The following is a 19,334-nucleotide window of genomic DNA, read 5'->3' on the forward strand; positions in this document are numbered from 1 at the left end:
ATTCAACCTAACGTGTTTTAAAATACTTTCTTTATCCTCTTTTGTATAGTTTTCCAGGGAGAAACACAATCACCTGGTGAAATCCTCAGGGACTGTGCAAAAAAAAAACTTGATGATCGGATAGCTTTTTGGAAACAGAGAACTAGTGCGGAGGACCAAGAAGACCTTGACCAGCAGAAGACCGGCTTGTGTTAAAGTCTCTGGAACAAAGTCATTATTGCATTGAAAACGCTGTGGGAATAAGATCATCCAGACTGACAAGCATACAGGATGTGTAATGACTATTTTTACTAGCCTAAATCAGTAGACACAGTGTGTTATGTTATCATCATTATTATAATATAATCATTGTCATAATTTATTTATTTTTGTTTTAATCTTCTTTTTTCTCTCTCTTCTTTAACTTACGATCACAGGTTAGTGAACAGGGCATTACAACCACTAGGTGCACCTTGGAAGCCACAACCTCAAGCCCTCAAGAGAAGAGACCGAAACAGGGGTGGATCTTGTGACCCTGCATCAAGAAGCGGCTGAGGCACTGCAGGTAAAGGCGCTAATGAGGCGTCAGCGAGTGTTGTATTGTGATACGGACAGCGTTGTTTTTACAGCGCAGCCAGGGGAGTGGCTCAATCAGGATACAGACAAACACATGGTGGCTGTTTCTGAGACCATCAAAAGAGACAAAAAGCACTTCCACCTCAAGAATGACACAGTTACAAAAAAGGTTCAGGTCGTTTACAACAAGCGTAGGGTGTTGGGTGATTATACCACCCTGCCTTATGGCTATTAAACCAGATCAAGAATTTGATGCAAGGCTGCAACATCCATTTAGTCTGGTGGTGAGTGGGCCTTCAATTTGTGGGAAGACTTTTTTTGTCAAAAACATTGTTGAAAAAGCATCGGCAATCATATCGCACAATATTGACAACATTGTGTACATATACTCCTGTTGGCAACCTTTATATAATCAGCTGCTGCAGATAAGAGACATTAATTTTGTGAATGGTCTACCTGAATCTCTGTGTGATGATGTGTTGTTACCCCCTGAGAAAAACAACCTGCTTATAATAGACGATTTAATGAATGATGCTAGTAATAATTTAGAAGTCCAAAATGTTTTTACCAAATATGTTCATCATAGGAATCTGAGTTGTATATATCTAGTCCAAAACTTGTTTATTCAAGGTAAAGCTAGTCGGACTATTAGTTTGAACACCAATTACCTTGTCTTGTTTAAAAATCCTAGAGATAAATACCAGATCACGTTAATAGGCCGACAAATGTTTCCCGGTAACTCCAAATTCTTTTTAGAGGCTTTTAATGACGCCACCAACACCACTTACGGCTATCTTCTTATTGATTATAAAGCCAAGACACCTGATTATTTAAGACTCAGAACAGCTTTACTGTCTGACTGTCCGGTTGTATATATCCCTAAAAATCAGAAGGGGTAACCATGTCATTACGTATGCAGAGGAATCTGGGTCTTTTGGAGCTGTTATTTAAATCAACACCGAGTGTACAAAGGGTCATTGTGGGGAAAGCCACCCCAGACTTTATCAATGCTCTGTGTGAAATAGCTCTCAATGTGCTAAGCGGCAACATCCCTTTGACTGATAAACAATACAAACAGCTAAAAAGAAGGAAAGCCATTATTAGATTAGTAGCTGACAAAAAAGTCAAACTTTTAAAAAAGAAAAAGAGTCTGGAGGTTTTTTATTGCCTCTACTAGGAACAGCTATACCATTTATAACCACTCTTTTTAACAGAAGTTGATATGGAACATACACAGAAAATGTTCCTGGTACCACAGCATCAGCTGGATGCCTTAAAACAGCCGCAACAGTACGAGCAGAAGAACAGGTCCATAAGACAAACAGCGCAAAATGAATTGGATAAAGCAATGATTGATGTCCTAAACCTACCAGACACTGATGTTTATGAAAAGGCTAAAAAATATGCGGTTATTCTACAGAGATACCTGGTGTTGACAAAGCAGAATGAGCTTGAAAAAAACGTTTTGACTCTATCAATACCAAACACTTCAGACCTTGTGCCACGTATCGATGAGGATGATAAAAAAGATTTAATCGCAGAAGAGGTGTTAAAACATATGCCTAAAAGAAGTAGGAAAAACGCTGAACATATTTTGGAAGCTGTAGCCCGAGCAAAAACATAATTTCGTGGACAGATCAGGGTGAGATTGTCGTCAACAGCCGTCCTGTCCGAGGTTCTCATTTATATGATCTGATTAAAAGTGTTACTGCTACGCATAATGTTTAAGACGTTTCAAGACCTATAGGTTGGAGCGCCTTTTTAAAAACTATGGCATGTCTAAATATTCCTTTATCTGCTATCCCTAACACTATGGTGCGTAGGGCTATTACTGAGTATAAAGCAGTCGATGACACGTTTGATGATGAGAGCCTTATGACAGCACACCTCTTAGGACACCTGGGTTTGAGTCAGACAGGTGGAATAACTCCTGGTTAAATTTCTAATTTTCCTATTATTATTTTTCTGATCTGCATTTTTGTCATATTACATATGCTGTAATTTGTATTGTGAATTCTATTTTGTTTTTCCTATATATTTATTTATTTATCTTTTATTGGTTATTTTTATGGACAATGTAATTTGTATTATGAAATCCTTGTTTGGCACACAAATGTTTCAATGACTAGACACTTGTAATTTCTAGATCTTTTCTTCTGTTTCTTTTTTATTTTCCTTATTTTTTATATCATCGAATGTTTTATGTCATAAAGGACTTGTTTTTTTTTCTTCTTCTTCTTCTTTTTTATTTTATTTTTTATTTTTTAAACTTTTTTTCAGTTTCAGTTTTATAAAATGATGATTATGCAGTATGAATAAAGAATGACAACCATTTAAAATGAAATTGAGTTCTATATTTATTTGATGTGACAAGTTTTACACACCATTTATCATTGAAATACACATTTGTTTTCCATACTGCACACATGTAAAATTATAACCATGACACGTGTCGGGACGTATCTTGTTGACAAATCGAATACACCATTGCATCGTTACAAACAAGATTGGCTCCATACATGTTTAACAATTGTGAATACGGCATCCCTTTTTGCACATGACACAGAAAAAAGGCACAATGTGGACCACATGTTACAGCCAGGTTATTCTGAACCTGTTTTCTAGAATAAGACACAATTGCACAGTTTTTCAGCAGAAAGCTGTTTATCTCCTTGGGAAATTTGTCAGGTGGATTACCAAAACTGTCAAAGAAATACCCCTGTCTATGTTTTGTGATATAAATTGCCAGCCAGTGTTCACCAGGCATGTTAGAGGGATGGGTGTTTACAATCAACATAGCAGGGTATTTATAAACACCATGCTTAGGAAGTTGATCACAGGCTAAAACCCCCAAGAAATCTGTGCCGTTAATAATTCTTTTCCTAACAAGACTAGTTAATTCAATCGTATTCATCATAATCTTAATAGTAATCCATCAGTACTTGTCTCCTGTTTGATATCTCGATAACTGAATCGAAGACCGTATAACAAATCAAATTAACTGTACGAGGCAGCGGAACTCTGAATCGGGCTTCCAGTCTCACATTGCCTGTTTTAATTAGTGATACATTCCCAGCACTCCCCTCGTCGGGCTCCAGGTTGAAACAAAATAATGTATAACCAGCACCGAAATCTCGATGCGATATAGTCACTGATCTGTCTTTTAGATGTCGTCCTGTGGCTTGTATCAGCTGATAATACTCTCTTGTGTACTGTCCTCTTTGAAAAAGCGGCTGAAAGGGTTTTGCTGGAAAAGACCGTCCATCGGCGTACAGACTTATAAACTCTGTGTCATAGTTCTCAAAATTAAAGGGGTTACGAGTGTAACTTCCTGTATATCCTTCATTGTCGACAAATGCAATGATGACGAATTTAGGGATCTGACCTATATCCTGGTTGCACACTCTAGTTCCAGCAGGTATGGAGAACGTTTTTAATGCAACTCTGTCTATAGCGTATTTAGCATTAGTATGCTGTAGCGCTCTGCTATGGGCCAATCGTACAGTGGGGGCAACAGACACCTTTTTTACAAATACGCTGGCAGACATAATCTTAACATGAAACTGTGTATTTGCACCAGTCATAAGAGAGAATTCATCTTTTGACCGTATAAATTTAAGAGAAATATCAACACCATTTAGCAATAGTTTTTCTTGAAAAAACAAATCAGCATGTATTGGTGCTATTAACTCTACAATTCGGCTGTCTCCTGTATATGCACCTCTAGCCACCAAGCCTGCATTGTACTATAGATGCATCATTCATATGGCCGCTGGTGTCTTTACAAAACAAACCTGCACTAAACTGTGTGTCCAGAGTGTCCTTCCCATAGTTAATTAAACATTCGATTATACCTCTGTAGGGATATGTGTTGGAAGACTGTGTTATAAGCCTGTCATCCAACATTATATCAACCTGGGAGAATAAGGTATATCCTGGATAGTTTATAAATCCAACATCTGCTGCATTTGCTAGATTTGTCCCGTCGGCATTTGTAATCCTCACATGTGTATAAAGATATGATTCATTCAGGTCTACATAATCCTCCCCACTGGCCGATATGTAAAACTCCAGAGGACCAGTGTCCGTTATTGCCGAAACAGGAGGGATTTCAACATAAGTCGATTTTTCTATAGATGTCTGGGTAAAGGGAACAGTTCAGCTCGGTCTTCACACATTCTTCAGATTGATTATGAATGAGCGCCACGGTATTCTTCTTAGAATTCTAGCCTAGAATATGTCTCTCGACGTTGTCCTGGAACATCTGCTCGGCCCTCTATAACTTGTGGTGACTGACTTCTTTTTAACTGCTTTGCGTTTTTTAACAGGTGTTTTACGTTTTTTAACCACACTACGGCTACGCCCATGTCTGGAAGGAGGTCTTTTCAAAGGTCTTCTGGTGTACACCATCAGCCCGCTCCCATCCTGGTGTTTTAAAAGTGTATTTCTGGTGATATTTGATACAACGTCTCCTGCGATGTTTGTAGCAGCAGTCTTTAAATGGGGTTTAGCAAGACTGAATCCACTTTTTAGCAAAGGCAAAGCTATCCTAAATAGACTACGAAATATCCCTCCTAATCCATTGCCGTATTGAGTACTAGCCCCTATAAAGCCTGGTAACTCTCCTCCTGCCTGTTTCATATAATAGGACATATATCTTGCATCATCACGAGTGTATGGAGTGTGTGTCATTTTTCCAGATAGTGGTCAGAATAAATGCTTCACCGGCCTGAAGTGTAATTTGATGATTACTTTACCAAACGCAAAGGGAATATACTGGTTTTGGTCTTTTTTAATGAAATTTCTATATCATCCACTATTCTGTCCTGGCTAATACGTAAGCTGTATTCGTAGACAGATAGCGAACAAAGAAGACCCAGTAGGAGTGTCTCCAAGTTGAGAGCGATTTACTGAAATCTTCTGTTAGTTTGTAAAACTGCAATACAAAGAAATATACACAATGTTACAATCCAGATTAAATATATGCAACACACTGGTTACACTTGTCTTTCCATATGACGTTATTAATCAGTACAATACAATATCAAATAAGGAATATATCTCTTTACAGTATGCCCTCACAGGTGAATAATATCACAAAGACAGTAAACGGCATAACGGTTCACGCATAAACATGGCATATGATGCGAATTAGGCTTGACACATAACTGAATCGAACTATGCTAATAGCTATGACCCTCTTTACATTAGCATCACAAGCACTGTCTTATGAAACAAAAAATAAAGAGCCTTAAACTTAGCATTTACAACATCAGCCTCAACTTAAATATGTTAATATCAGCTATACTTAATGATGGATCTACTCCAAGGCTCAGACAACAACCACTCTGCAGTGAAGCACGGTCTGTATGATACATAGGCCACTCCTCAAGTGAGACCTTTTAAAGTGCAATAACTGACATGCCACTAGGGGGCCACCAAACATAACTCAAATACTGACAGGAGTCAGAACATCCACCACCGATTTGGAGAGCGATGTGTAGTGTGGCTTGTCATAAGTCAGAGTGGGCATTCGCCTAGGCTCGTCCGACACATTTATACATCGGAGAAGTGGCACATAGCTATCCCCCACTAGTTGATAATTCACAATATCGCTATAAATAAATATGTTATACATTCCTGCATGTATATCGGCAGGGTGTGGGGCAGTGTAATGTTTCTTGAGATTTAAGGTAATAGGTATTTCAACCACCTCCCAAGGATTGAAACCCAGCATCACTGCTAGACGACCTTTAAATGTCAACCTCATGCCTTCAGCGCCCGAAAAATAATAATAATAATATTTGTGATGTTGTTGTACACCAGACTCATGCGTGAGATTGGCGGGGACACTATACATTTTGCGTTAAACTCCTTAAGTATTCTAGGTATAGTGTCATAAAAGCCAACTGCCAGAGATATGGTATAAGTTTTCTTTGTTTTATAATCATAGATGTCCACATCGGCATCCTCTTCCGGGAAACTCTTCCATACATGGGGGTATTGGACTTCTATGACTCCAACTTCATACGGCTCGTTTAAAACTATTGGTCTAGCTAATTTAGTCCGGTAATGCCATATCTTATTATTTGGATATATATGTGATGAAGCATTACTGGGGAGGGTAATGTAAAAGCCATTCTTCTCCATAGCTCTGATACACCCGGTCACCCATTCAAATGTGTGGTTGTCACAGTTTGAACACGCTTTTTATCACACATTAACTATGTCTTTTTCAGGAATCCAGGAGTTAAATTTCTCAGGCCATCCCAGCCATTTCACAAGAACCATGTTTTTTCGGCCAATTTTTTTTCTCAACAACGTTTTTTCTATTTTGAAAGTCTTGTGTTTATCGATAATTACTAGCTGTATCTCTGGCTCATGGAATGTACCTTTCACGGCCTCACCCCCGCAGTCTAATAGTCTGTACACAGGCGGATCTTTTGCTAGACGTTCGGCTATTGTAAAATATTCATCTGTAAATGTTTGTTCGTAACCTTTTCCGAACAGTCCGCGAAGTTTTGAAATTCTCACTTTATCTCCCAAACTGTATTTAAAGGTCACCGATCTCTGCGGTTTTAACTTATATAAATTGTAAAAGACTGTCTTCTCATTGTGTTTGTTAACCCTTTAGGTGCCGGGGTTTATTTTAAAAAATACTAGATTTTGACATCTAAATTTCAGAAGGCTCTGGCTTGAAAATGGTTTGAGATAGAGACAAAGTGTAAATGAGACAAATGTTGAGAATGACCTAAAGTTTATCTTGGGAGTAAATTTCCCCATCTAATTTGCATATTATGACGTCATATGGTGGCACCCATATTGGATTATGTCATTTCCATGAAATACCTGACATTTTGAAAGAGAGTTGAACTTATTTCATCATATTCACCCCCTCCATCCATTTGTTATGTTGTCCACACATCAAGTGAACAGGGAAAAAGTAAATTCTAAGCCAACAGTTGTAAACTAGAACTATTACTACACCACAAAACTCATGTAAACAGTACGCGTTTTCTTTTTTTTACCCACCACAACCCCCCCAGGACACTTTTTCTTTTTCTTGTCTTTTTTTCTTTCCCTTTTCTTGTTTTCTCTTCTCTTCATTATTATTATTATTATTATTATTATTATTATTATTATTATTATCATTATTGTTATATAACAGTAGGCATCTTTTAGCTGCAGAGGCCTTATCTGTGCCCATCTATCCAGATAAAAGTTTGCAGTATTTGTAGAATGTGGAGCCTCTCATGGCAAGACACAGAGAGAATAAGAACTATAGCTCTGTCACCACGATATCCAATTTGCTCATCAGAGAGCTTTATCCATTCCTGATATACTTCCTCATCTCTCAAGTAAGCCCATCCACCATTACCATCATCATCATCATCATCATCATCATGTCCAGCCCTGTTCTGCCTTCCCCTGTTTCCCCTACGAAACTCATCAGCCCTTCTATGGACACTTAGCCCACGTCTCCCCCTGCTATCCCGTCTAGTGTTGTGAGAAGAGCTGGACTCGTGTGTGCTCTGTGCTTCGTGAACACTGCTGTGTTGCACAGCTGCACCACTGCCGCGGATGGATGCTACGTGATCGTCACGGTAGAAAGAGTGAATGCTAACGCTGGTCCCAGCGCTGTTCTCACCACCACCGCTACTTTTACCACATCCATTCACTCCCCTACTGATACGAGTTCGTGTATCATTTCCATTCCCACCTATGTTGGGCAAAGGGTCGTATGTTTGTGCTTATGTATGTTCCTCGCTCTGCGCGGCAGCGCCATTGCTATACAAAGACGCACCGCGACTAGCAAGCTTACTAATCGCCCGACCGTCATCTCCCAAAGTTAGATTTTCCATTTCAGAATCAGAATCAGCGAATGGGAGCTCAATCACTTCCCTACGTGTCAACTATTTGCTTGCTATTGTCGTTTACTTCGTCTCAATAACTTCTAAATCCACCATTGCCGCTTCAGCAGAATAGCTCCGTTGCGCGCTGTCTCCGGTCTCTCATCCAACAGTTTGCATGGGACTTCCTCGAACATTTTGCATTGAAGCATGACGTTTTTATGAGCTAAGGTCTAAGTAAGAGATGTCTGCTAGCTAGTGGTGAGGAGTATGAACGACATGTAACCCCCCGTTAGGAGAAAACAGCTGTTTTGTTGGGTACAGCGCTGTGTCGCAAATTTGCGACTTTGGCGCTTAAAGGGTTAACAGCATCAGGGGCCATCTTTATCGGTCTGTGGTGAGATTTGTTGTAGGCAGCAGTCAGGTCCTGAATCACGTCCACATATCGACGTGAATTAACAGACGATAGATACCTCCACATTCGTGTCTTGAAGGTTCTGTTAAAACGCTCCACCACGCTAGCCTTTGTTTCGTTTGATGTTGAAAAATGTTGTATTTCGTACTGAGCCAATAGCTGTTTGAAGTGTTTATTATAAAACTCTGTGCCAGCATCCGTTTGCAGTTTTGCAGGTATACGGCCTTCACTCAGAATGTCATCAAAAGCTTTTGTAACACAAACACCTAATTTGTTCTTAAGGCATCTGACCCATGCGTATTTAGAGAACACATCAATACACATTAGCAGAAATTTTACGCCGTCGTTTTCAGCAGAATATTCACTCATATCCACTAGATCAATTTGGAACTGTTTGTCGACACCGCTAACCAAAACCCTATTCCAGGGAAAATGTCTAGCCGCTTTGGCATGAAGTGTATAGACATCTTGCCCCAATAAAAAGTCTTTCACATCGGATACTGTGGAATCCCTCACAGCATTGCGGAGCTTATAAATACTTGCAAGGCCCCCTGGATTAGCAGGGTCATGATAAATCTTGTGCATTGTGCTATCCATGTTAGAGATGAGACAAGAAGTGTTTCTTACAAAGACTTTTTATTTCGGGACAACAGACACACAAACGCGTCCATTGAAGAAATCGCTTATGATTAAAAAGAAACAACAAATTAATATTATACATGTCATTTTTAAGACCAAAGAGTTGTTGTTGTATCGCACCTCAATGATCTTACCCCTTCCAATAGTCACTAATAACCCTCAGTTGTACTGTATTTATGTAGTCGTTGCCAATCTCTGTGTCATACATTTTTGTGATTTGATCTGTGATCCTCACTACGGATTTCAGTTCATATAGTATGGCCTCAGCAGCTCCATGGATTCTTGCCTCGTCGACATAGATTCTCTTAATTGTTAAGAATTTTTGAATGGCAGGAATAAATCGATCAGTCCACAGTCTCTCTGTAAGTTGGTCAAACTTGGTCTCGTAGAAATAGTCCGGGATATTGTGTTGCTTCTGACTTGGGTGATTGATCTGGCATCCGTAACAGATCTCCTCCCAATACTTGTAGACAACGTCGTTTAGGAGGTGGAGGATGATGGTTTTCACGCCGTCTATGAAGGCAAAAGACATCGTTTTGCCCCTCTGGCTGTCTGTCAAATCTTGTGAGCCGTAGAGACCCGGAGATGATGGTGGAGTCCGATCCATCAGCGTAGGGGCATCAGGAGAAGAAGGTGGTTGCTCCAGAGGCTGTGGAGATGGTGAAACCGTCCAGGGACACATCGTATAAGTATCAGCTGTAGGAGTTGTTGGCTCAGGAGGCGTTTGTTGAGGGGGTGATGGTGGTGAGCAAGAAGATGGCCAAACCAGTGTCGGATTGTAAGGAGGTGGCGTGAGTAGTGGTAAAAGGGATGGAGATAAAGGGCTGTACTCTGAAAAATAAAATAATTACATGAATAAATAAATAACATCACGTTTAGGTATAGATCAGAAATTAACAACCAAATGTAGCAGCGAATAGTGCGACAAGAAGAAGTCATTCATAATATGCCTACCATTAGTTATTAGCAGTTGATGTGTCAGATGATTTTTGGTCTACACGAGGCAGGCAGGAGACCACTTTGGATACCAGGTGATATATTGTCAAAAACAAGGCGTTTTCTAATACTCTCATAGCCATTGATGATTCTGTCTCGTTTGATCGCCTCATCAACTTCTCTAAACATCCTTTGCAGAGCCCGCCAGTCACACCACTGGATAAAGAAAATGTTTTTGAACCACAAATCGTGTTCCTCAAGATTTAGTGGGTAAGGCTGATTTTTCCACTCTTCGCGGCCTCTGGCTGCAATCAACCTCTCCCTATCTTCACAAACACTGATAAAAACAAAATCGTCTGACTGATGAAAAAACCGATCTCCCACAAACCGGTAAAGCTCTGGACTTGTAGCACTGACCAACTGCGATACATAAACCGTTTCCGGATACCCGGGCTGGTCAAGGTCTGAACAGATGACAGAGCGAAATAGTTTCCAGTCTTTCACAGACATACTCCCTCCCTGCGCTACATCAACTCCAGAACCAGAGTCCGAGAGACAGTCAACACTCATCTTGACTATTCCCTCGTGATATTTCACGTTGTAGACGTACCCATTTAGACCTGCATACTCTAGATCCAACCCCGTCCCTGGGATAGCTGTAGCATTGGTAGTCAAACCGGTCACTTTACGCATCCTTTTGTTACGCAGGGCACCCGCAACGGCGGCGCTAGGGTTTTGACAGCGCGACATACCATCAACACCGCTGACCTCCTCCAGATCGATATGTCCGCTGTTTGGCATGACTGCAGAGTGGGTCCCTTGTTGCTCTGAAGAAATCCGGGGTGAAATGACCACGAGTGACCAAGACTTATATACAGACTCGAATAGAGTCCCCCCCCCCCCAGGTGTTAACAAAAGGGTTGGGTCATTAGACAAGTTAATTTTATATAAAACTTAAACTACATTCTTTAACTTAACAATTCTGCCCTGGTAATACGTATGAAAACAGAATTAATCAATTAAAACAACTGTATATATGTAAAAAGGGCTTTACATAGATACCAAACACTGCTAGGATCTATTAATACGCGTTTAATAAGCCTTAAATGCTCATGTAGGGCTGCATCTAGCATGGCAGAAATGGTGACCATATTAAGCCTGTGAAACACTGGGTAAAAACATCATGACACAATCATTTGTTAACTACCTTGTAAATATATCATTTACTTTTTAAAAACAATTATTAAAGCCACTTATCATACATACAAACACAGAACTCTTGAATTAGCCCAAAGGTTGGACTACGTGGCTACATGTCCAAATAAATCCGCCCCCTGATTCATCTATGGCTGGTTAATCTAATGAAGGTCTTTAATGATAGACATCCACACGGTTAAGGAATCGAGACAAGACTGAAAATGGGAATGATGATTATACATACCTAACACGCCTTCTTACTTTAACTTAAATCAGCAGGGATTGTTTTCACTATCAACACTATCATTTATTTGGTCTTATCCAGTAGTTGGTTGTCTTTGAACCTCACAGACATTGTCTGTTTTCCTGCCTGACACAAGGGCAACAATCACCTCACACACGCACACACACACACGCACACACACGCACATATCACAGACAGAGTGTCTACAGAAGCAAATGTAATCAAACATACTTAGGGGTCATGTAGCTCAGGAAAGTTTCTTTTTTTCACCATCATGTAAATGGGATCGTTTTGGGCCGGGTCTGATGTATATGTTTAAAATACACTGAGACTCACCGACACCCGCCACATAACAATGCGTGATCACAGAACAGTCTGATGCATATGAGCGATCCAGCCATTTGGCCTTATCCACCACTTGACTGTCATCGACCCTCACTGACATTGTCTGAAGTTTTTCCCCCTTTCTGAAATGAAGGTGACAATCACCTCAGAAACACAGATTAGCCACATCACATACAACACATCACACACACACGCAAGATAAGCGGCTCACAATAGATGGGGCTTGAGGGGAGCCCCTGGAACACACACACAATCAAACTTGAAAGGTTTTCCTGTCTGACATCAAGGTGTCAAACACCTCAGAAACACTAATTAGCCACAATACCCCCAACCACACCCACACGACATACAGTTCACATGAGAGGGGGTGGTGAGAGGAGCCCCGGAACACACACAAACAAAGGGCCATAAAATATATCAGAGGGTCATAAATCATGTCATAAATCGTGCACGCGCATGCATACACATATTTTCACACCTTTTTACACACGCACACGCAAAGGGACATAGTATACTATCACGTCCTCACAGTTCTCTGTGTGAGTGGTGGCAGTTCTACTCCCGGCCTGCATGATCACCAGCTGAGCTCAACTGAACTGAGAAAGGACCGAATCAGTCCATGAAGTGAAAACCCCATTCACTGAAAAGATTTGTTCATTCGAACGTGTTGTTCCCGACCGACACAACACTGCAGCAGGATGCCAGAGAAACATGTTCATCCCGAATTTTTGAGAGGAATTAATTAAACGTCTGTCCCAAATTGCTGCCTGGTCTGTTAAGTGACTGAATCTCAGGCTCTCAGGCTATCCTTCTTCCTCCCTCCACCAGGCAGCGTGACCCTGTTGCTGTCATCCTCGGACAGCTCCGTTTTATTGCTTCTCTTTTTCTCTCTTTTATTTTATCTCTCACTCTCTTGGGGTCGACAGAGAAACGTCTAGTGGCTGCTTCTCCCGAGTTTTCCTCTGCACATTTTACGGCAGGGAGTTTGAGTTTCAAGCCGTACTTTTTATTTTTTTATCCAGCTCTCACAGTTACTATGTTGCCATGGAGATGGATACAGTCTTGCCACAGACTTGGCGGAGTAATATTTTGAATAATGAGTCAGGCCTGCTGTCATGCTGATTTGATCACGGTCTAATGTCTTGTTGACCAATCAGATTGCTTGGTTGGAACTACTTGTTGTATAATTGGTATTTTACGGTAGTTCGGGAAATTCCGAGACCACGATAAACCATTAATGTCAGCTCAGTTACTGATGGTTGGATTATACGTTTCATTACACATTTGAGTGTGTGTGTGTGTGTGTGTGTGTGTGTGTGTGTGTATATATATATATATATATATATATATATATATATATATATAGTTAATTGTTTGTTGTCTTCAATGCACCCTCTCATCCAAAACAAATTCCTCGTTGGTATAAAATCCTTCTTGGTAATCTGTTTCTGATTCTGATATATACCAATAAGAGTAGTAATATTAAAATTCAAAATCATTCAAATATATACATTTCTGTTCCCTCTGGGACCAGTGGATCTGGGTGTGGGTTAGGCAAAGTGAGCTGGGACATGAGAGTACTTTAATTTATCTTTCCCCCTTTTATTTTAGTTTGATTAATATTATTATTATGATTATTATTATATAGAATACGTATTTGCTTATTTATTGCCTTATTTTACATTATCCCCTTTCCTGCTTTTGTTTGCTCTTCAGGTCCAGACCAGACCCATGGGAGTTAGCCGGCATGATGTGGTGAGACCTCTGGAGAGCAGCTCCCTCCTCAACAGGGGGGAGCTGCTCAATTGGGTCTGAGGAGGAGCAGGTTTTCAATGGGAAAGGGGGTGTATAAAGGGGGCCAGATCCTCTGGTCCTCTGAAAGCTGGTCCTCCCAACCCAAACCAGTCTGAGTCCCCCCAAAAGAAAGATAATAATATTCATAATAATTCATCAAAAAGGGAAAAGAAGGTGGAAGAGAGAGAAGAGAAATAATAAAAACATAATTAAATAATAATAATAATAATAATAATAATAATAATAATAGTAATAATAGTAATCTAATTGTAAATTATATACACATATGCATACATACATACATACATACATACATACATACACACTGTGTACTAAAAAGAAAGAGAAGATTAAATTATAATAAAAACAAATAATAGAAAAAGAAAAACAGAAAAAAAGAGCAGAGCATTAATCATAGGGACAACAATATATCAATAGCTTTTTGACTGATAGTAATGGGGATGGTAAAAAAACAAAACAAAAAAAAAACAAAGATAATGACTAAAGTTACATATTTTCAAACATACATATACCTATAATTTTAAGGAAACTACGCTGAGTGTTGAATAGTCACTTCCTCTCTATCTCAGTCAAAATTGTAATTCTAGCTTCAGCAGTTTGTCCAGATGGACAGGGGGTGTCTGTGGAAGATAACAGATGCAGGGAATAGAGGATGCTCCTCCTCCTATCTTCATTGTCGAGAGTCACACTGCTCCACTCTGTTTGTTGAGACACTGCTGACACTGCTGACACTGCGGTAAGAACACACTTTTTTGTATCATCAGTCTATTTTCATTCCTCTTTCAGCTGACGCTGTATAAGCTTTTGTTTTCTCTTTTCTTTTTTTTTTTCTTTTTTGCTGTTCTCCTGTTTATTGCAGCCAAATTTAATCACCTTGGTTTTCTTGGGTACATTTTATTTGCCATGCCGACAGTCATCCTTGCTCATTAGAAAAAGCATGTCAGATATGGACCATAAATCTTGCTCTTACTTGATAAAATGTTGTAACAAAATTTTATTTTTATTTTTTTGCTTAAGAGGCAATGATTGTTTTCTATTTGAATGTGGTGGTTTGAGCAGAGCTTGTGTTGATGCTGCTTAATCTAAATATGAGGCAGATGTTTCAGTGATGCAGCCCCCCAACCGAACCCATCCTTTGTTAGTGTGCCCTAATGAATAATGAATGTATGTGTATGTGTGTGTCTGTGTTATGTGATCTTAGTTGAAAGCCTAGAGGGCCTCAGAGATGACAACTGGTTGTGTGAGGTCGACCCTGGAGCCTGAACATCGACTGATGATACAGGAGAGCATGCAATGTAAGCACAGAGGTTTGCTCATTTCAGCTTCATTAGTGATGGTGTTGACAAAAGAGCTTTCATCAACAATTGTGAAGGACTTAATATTATCTTTTAAATTTTTGGAAGGATGTTACCAGGCCTGGCACCAGGTCTGTGGTTGTCTCTCACATTAACATTGCTGTTATCTTCACAGTCATTTCATCAGCCCATTAATAAAACAGTACATATGTGTCACAATTAGTTCATATCACATATTTGCATATTATTTATTTTTATGTTTGAGTTAAAAAAAAGAAAATGCAGGATAATTAAAAGTTCAAATTAAGGAGATGAAATGAAATGATTTTCATTTAATAATAAGTTGTGTAACGTTTCATATGACCACTTTTGGAGAATCATCAACACTCATGAGTGAGGGCGTACTCGTGGTATGACAAAAAGGCTTAGGGGGTACACAATACAAAAAAAAAGGTTTGGAACCACTGCTTTAGAGAACTGTCATCTGTACAAGTCTGTTTCTATGGAGACAGGTGTGGTGAAGTTGGTGCACAAGTTAGTCTGGTAACATTTTGTCTGGCTGTGTGACAGACCAGGAGCTGCCTGAGAAGCTTGTGGATGGGAGATCAAAGATGAAGGATGGTAAAGAGGAGGATCCTCAGTGCTCAGAGGACCATGGGGAAGATCAGCTGAAGAAACCTCGCAGAAAAGACACACCCATCCTCAACTCTCCTCCACAAATACCAGGTCAGCAGCTCAGTCCCAAACCTAGATGACCAGGATTATTTTTTACAAAAGTTAAACATTGGAATATTTTCTGCATTCAAAAATGAAAGTTATGCTTTAGACACAAGTGACAATTGAAAATTGAACATTAGTTGAAGCAAGAACAGCTTTGTAAATTGTGATCGATGTTTTCACTCTTCAGTTTTACCATTCACCTTCATTTCTTTTACAAAGAAGTTGAACTCCATTTAAAGCTGACAACATGTTTTCTTTCTCTCTAGGAGTAAGACAGCTAAAGGTGGAGAAGTCGGTGGTCCACTTAGAAGATGAGGAAAAGGATATGAAAGACTGAAGCCTTTACTTAACTTTTATTTTGTTAACAATAAATGTATCTATGTTCACCTTCTCATTAAATCTATCTTTAACTTAACATGTAATATTCACAATGTCTTTCTGTAAATACCGATCAGCGCAGCCTCAGTTTGGAGAAGTAGGGAGCTGCTCCAGTCCAGATGCTCAGCTGTGTACTGCAGTGAATGTGGTCCAGAGAAAAAGCAAAATAAACCAAGGCTCACCTTAAAAAATCTATAACAGTTCAAGTGTACGTTATATAGGGAAAATTCACACCGCTTTACATCGCTGTCAGACCGGCTTTTCTTTTGGCACTATATTTTCTCAACCGTAGAACCTCCGTATCCCTACGCAGTTGCGCTAATGTAAAGGGATACGGGGGGTTAAGTTTCGTTTTTATCGAAAGTAAACCTCTCGTCCAGCTGCTGGGCCTTGCACTGTGTTTCGCCGCCCACAGATAAGCTGTTGCCCAGTTGCGCCAATGCACTGGACCGTACATCGACGTCGACCCCATATTGAATGTGGGCAGCAAAGCTCCGTGAAGTAACACAGTGAACTTTATAAAGCTCCTACGTCAAAGTGCTATAAATGAATGCCTCAATACACATTCACACATGTACGGATGTTCGGGTAACAGAGAGGAGCAAAAAATAACGTCTGTGACGTTCTCTGATACTTATAAACGTTAACTGTGGTTTGGTGCCGACCTGTATGCTGAACATATACGGAGTATATACGGAGCACTGATACCTTAAGATTATTACATTGAATAATGAAGTAGCTATGTTTCATGGGTCTGACTGAGAGACTGCAGTCTGCCCCACAGTCAATACCAGCAGCTCTATAGAGTGGTTTCAATACGATCACCGTAAATATTAGAGCATTTGCGCACTGGAAAAAAGGTGCGGCTGATTTGACCAAGCAAACGCGAACCATGGCTGGCTTGACCGTAGCGCAGTACCGAACTGGACCTGGTGGTGATTGCCCTGCTGTTTCTGAAAACATGTACCACAGTCTATGCTACCAGCACAGCCTTCACATTCTCCTGTTGTCTCTCCTCTTGCTCCAGCATTGAATATGCACACTGCCCCCTAACGTAATAGATGCGTAGCACGGTCGGTCAGTCTTGGGGCCGAAGAAGAAGAGAGGCCGCCGATGTCATTCTCCTGCGCTGCTTGGGATTGCAAATTCAAATTGAATTTTGGACTCTTTTTGCGGGACGGGCATGAAAACGAAAAAGCAGTGTCCTCTTGTTTCCTTTTCACTTGTGTGACAAAATGAGCAGTTTTGAAGAAGAAAACGAAAATGCAATTTGGATGATTTATTACTCATTTTATTTATGAGTAAAATTACGCAGCTATGACTCTGAAATGAAAAAGCCCTTCTGCCAATGCATTTTAATTTTCAAATTTGACATTTCAAATTGAATGTTGGTAACTATTTGCTGGGGCATCTTTTGAGATTTAAATCTTAAACATCCTTTCCTTTTTTTTAATTTTAATGAGTTGTATTTATGAGTAAAAAAATGCAGCTATATTCTGAAAATGAAAAAGCATTTCTGTTAATTATGATACAGATTCGCAATGTTCCCTCTAATTTTTCTGGGCATACACACAAGCTCCCTGAGCAAACTGAGGACCACTGTGAGTAACATCAGATATGCACACTTTATTTTTAAATAAGTAATTTGGCCCACTTAAAAAAAGACAACAATCTGAATAATGGGATGTGTAGATGTTATATGTGAGAGTCCTGCTTTGGCCATGGGAAGAGTCCTGCTTTGGCCTGGTTGAGGGTCCTGTTCTGGAAGATATGAGACATATACACCTTTCAGACATAACATTTTGCTCACATTAAAACATTCACATTTTGCACTGACTTGTGCTGTAGCTTGTGATACAGTGCAAATTCCTGTAACACTTTGTCTGCAAAATATCTAATTACACAGTTTTTCTTGGCATTTCTACTACCCATAAATGATCTACTAGTAACAACATTTAATGATTAATATCCATGAAGACAAAATCTTAATAACTGTCACTAGAATATGCACAAATCTGACTTAAATTTTACCTTATTTTTCACGTCTGTCCTTCTCACTTCTCTAATGGTTGTACACTTTGTCCAGGTTGATGGCTTCGTCTGCTTCTTGCTTTGACTTTATGCGCATCAACTGGTCCAAATGTGTCACTTCAAGACAATTTCTGGATTTTGTTTTGATATGATTCATTAAACTAAATCCTCTTTCACAGTCGGCACTGGAAGCTTGAAATGTAGCACAAAATATCCACAAGCTGTGAGATCTCCTTTAGCTCCTCACATCTAAGTGTTGCAGCAACCATATCTGAGAATGTGCTGATTGACCCCTCCTCCATTTTGCCCCTCTTCACAGCGGACCGAGAGAAAGTGGAATAGACAGTTCTAAGAAGAGTTTCAACATCTTGCATCAAAGGCACATTTTTCTAGGCATCATCAATGCCCAAGTCCTCTCTGTGGGCCACTCAATGTTGTTCAGTTAGGTGTGGTATTTGGCGCTTTAACAAAGCTGCAACTCCGTTGTGTTTTCCTAGCATTACTGAGGCACCATCGGAGGTCAGCATCACCATTTTCTGCATGTCCAGTCCATGTTTGGAGTAAAACTGAGTTATTCCTTGCACAATATCCTGAGCAGTGCATGCTGTCAGCTGGATGATGCCACCAAACACAGTTTTATAGTTAACATCATTTTCCTCCCTGTATTTAATATATATGACTAGCATTTTGTGTACTGATATGTCTGTGCTCTCATCTACTATCAGGGTATGCCAGGGTGCATTTTTAATACTGCACATAGTCTCATTCTGCACTATCTCATTGATTGAGTTCACAAATTCAAAGGCATAGTTTTTGCTTCGCCAGCTTTCTGGTATACTCACATACTTTGCCATGTGATTGTGGATTTGCTGAACTGACAGCATTGATGCATTCATTTTGATGGCAAGTAAAAT

General features: G+C 39.8%; 1 protein-coding gene across 1 annotated transcript; it reads left to right on the forward strand.

Annotated features, from left to right (window-relative positions):
* Window positions 1-14,328: 14,328 nt before the first annotated feature.
* ppp1r17 (protein phosphatase 1 regulatory subunit 17) lies at window positions 14,329-16,426 on the forward strand. Its single transcript, XM_037079371.1, has 4 exons — window positions 14,329-14,732; window positions 15,198-15,291; window positions 15,862-16,017; window positions 16,278-16,426. Exons 2-4 carry the CDS (start codon window positions 15,222-15,224, stop codon window positions 16,346-16,348), a joined length of 297 nt encoding a protein of 98 aa, XP_036935266.1. The 5' UTR covers window positions 14,329-14,732; window positions 15,198-15,221; the 3' UTR covers window positions 16,349-16,426.
* Window positions 16,427-19,334: the final 2,908 nt, after the last annotated feature.

The sequence above is a fragment of the Acanthopagrus latus genome, chromosome 19 (assembly GCF_904848185.1).
Source record: "Acanthopagrus latus isolate v.2019 chromosome 19, fAcaLat1.1, whole genome shotgun sequence".
NCBI lineage: Eukaryota > Metazoa > Chordata > Actinopteri > Spariformes > Sparidae > Acanthopagrus > Acanthopagrus latus.

Excerpts from the sequence above, each read along its gene's own strand:
- ppp1r17 (XM_037079371.1), top strand. The coding sequence starts at position 15,222 with ATGACAACTGGTTGTGTGAGGTCGACCCTGGAGCCTGAACATCGACTG. Across the intron at positions 15,292-15,861 it reads GATACAGGAGAGCATGCAAT|ACCAGGAGCTGCCTGAGAAG; the intron begins GTAAGCACAGAG and ends GCTGTGTGACAG. Across the intron at positions 16,018-16,277 it reads CTCTCCTCCACAAATACCAG|GAGTAAGACAGCTAAAGGTG; the intron begins GTCAGCAGCTCA and ends CTTTCTCTCTAG.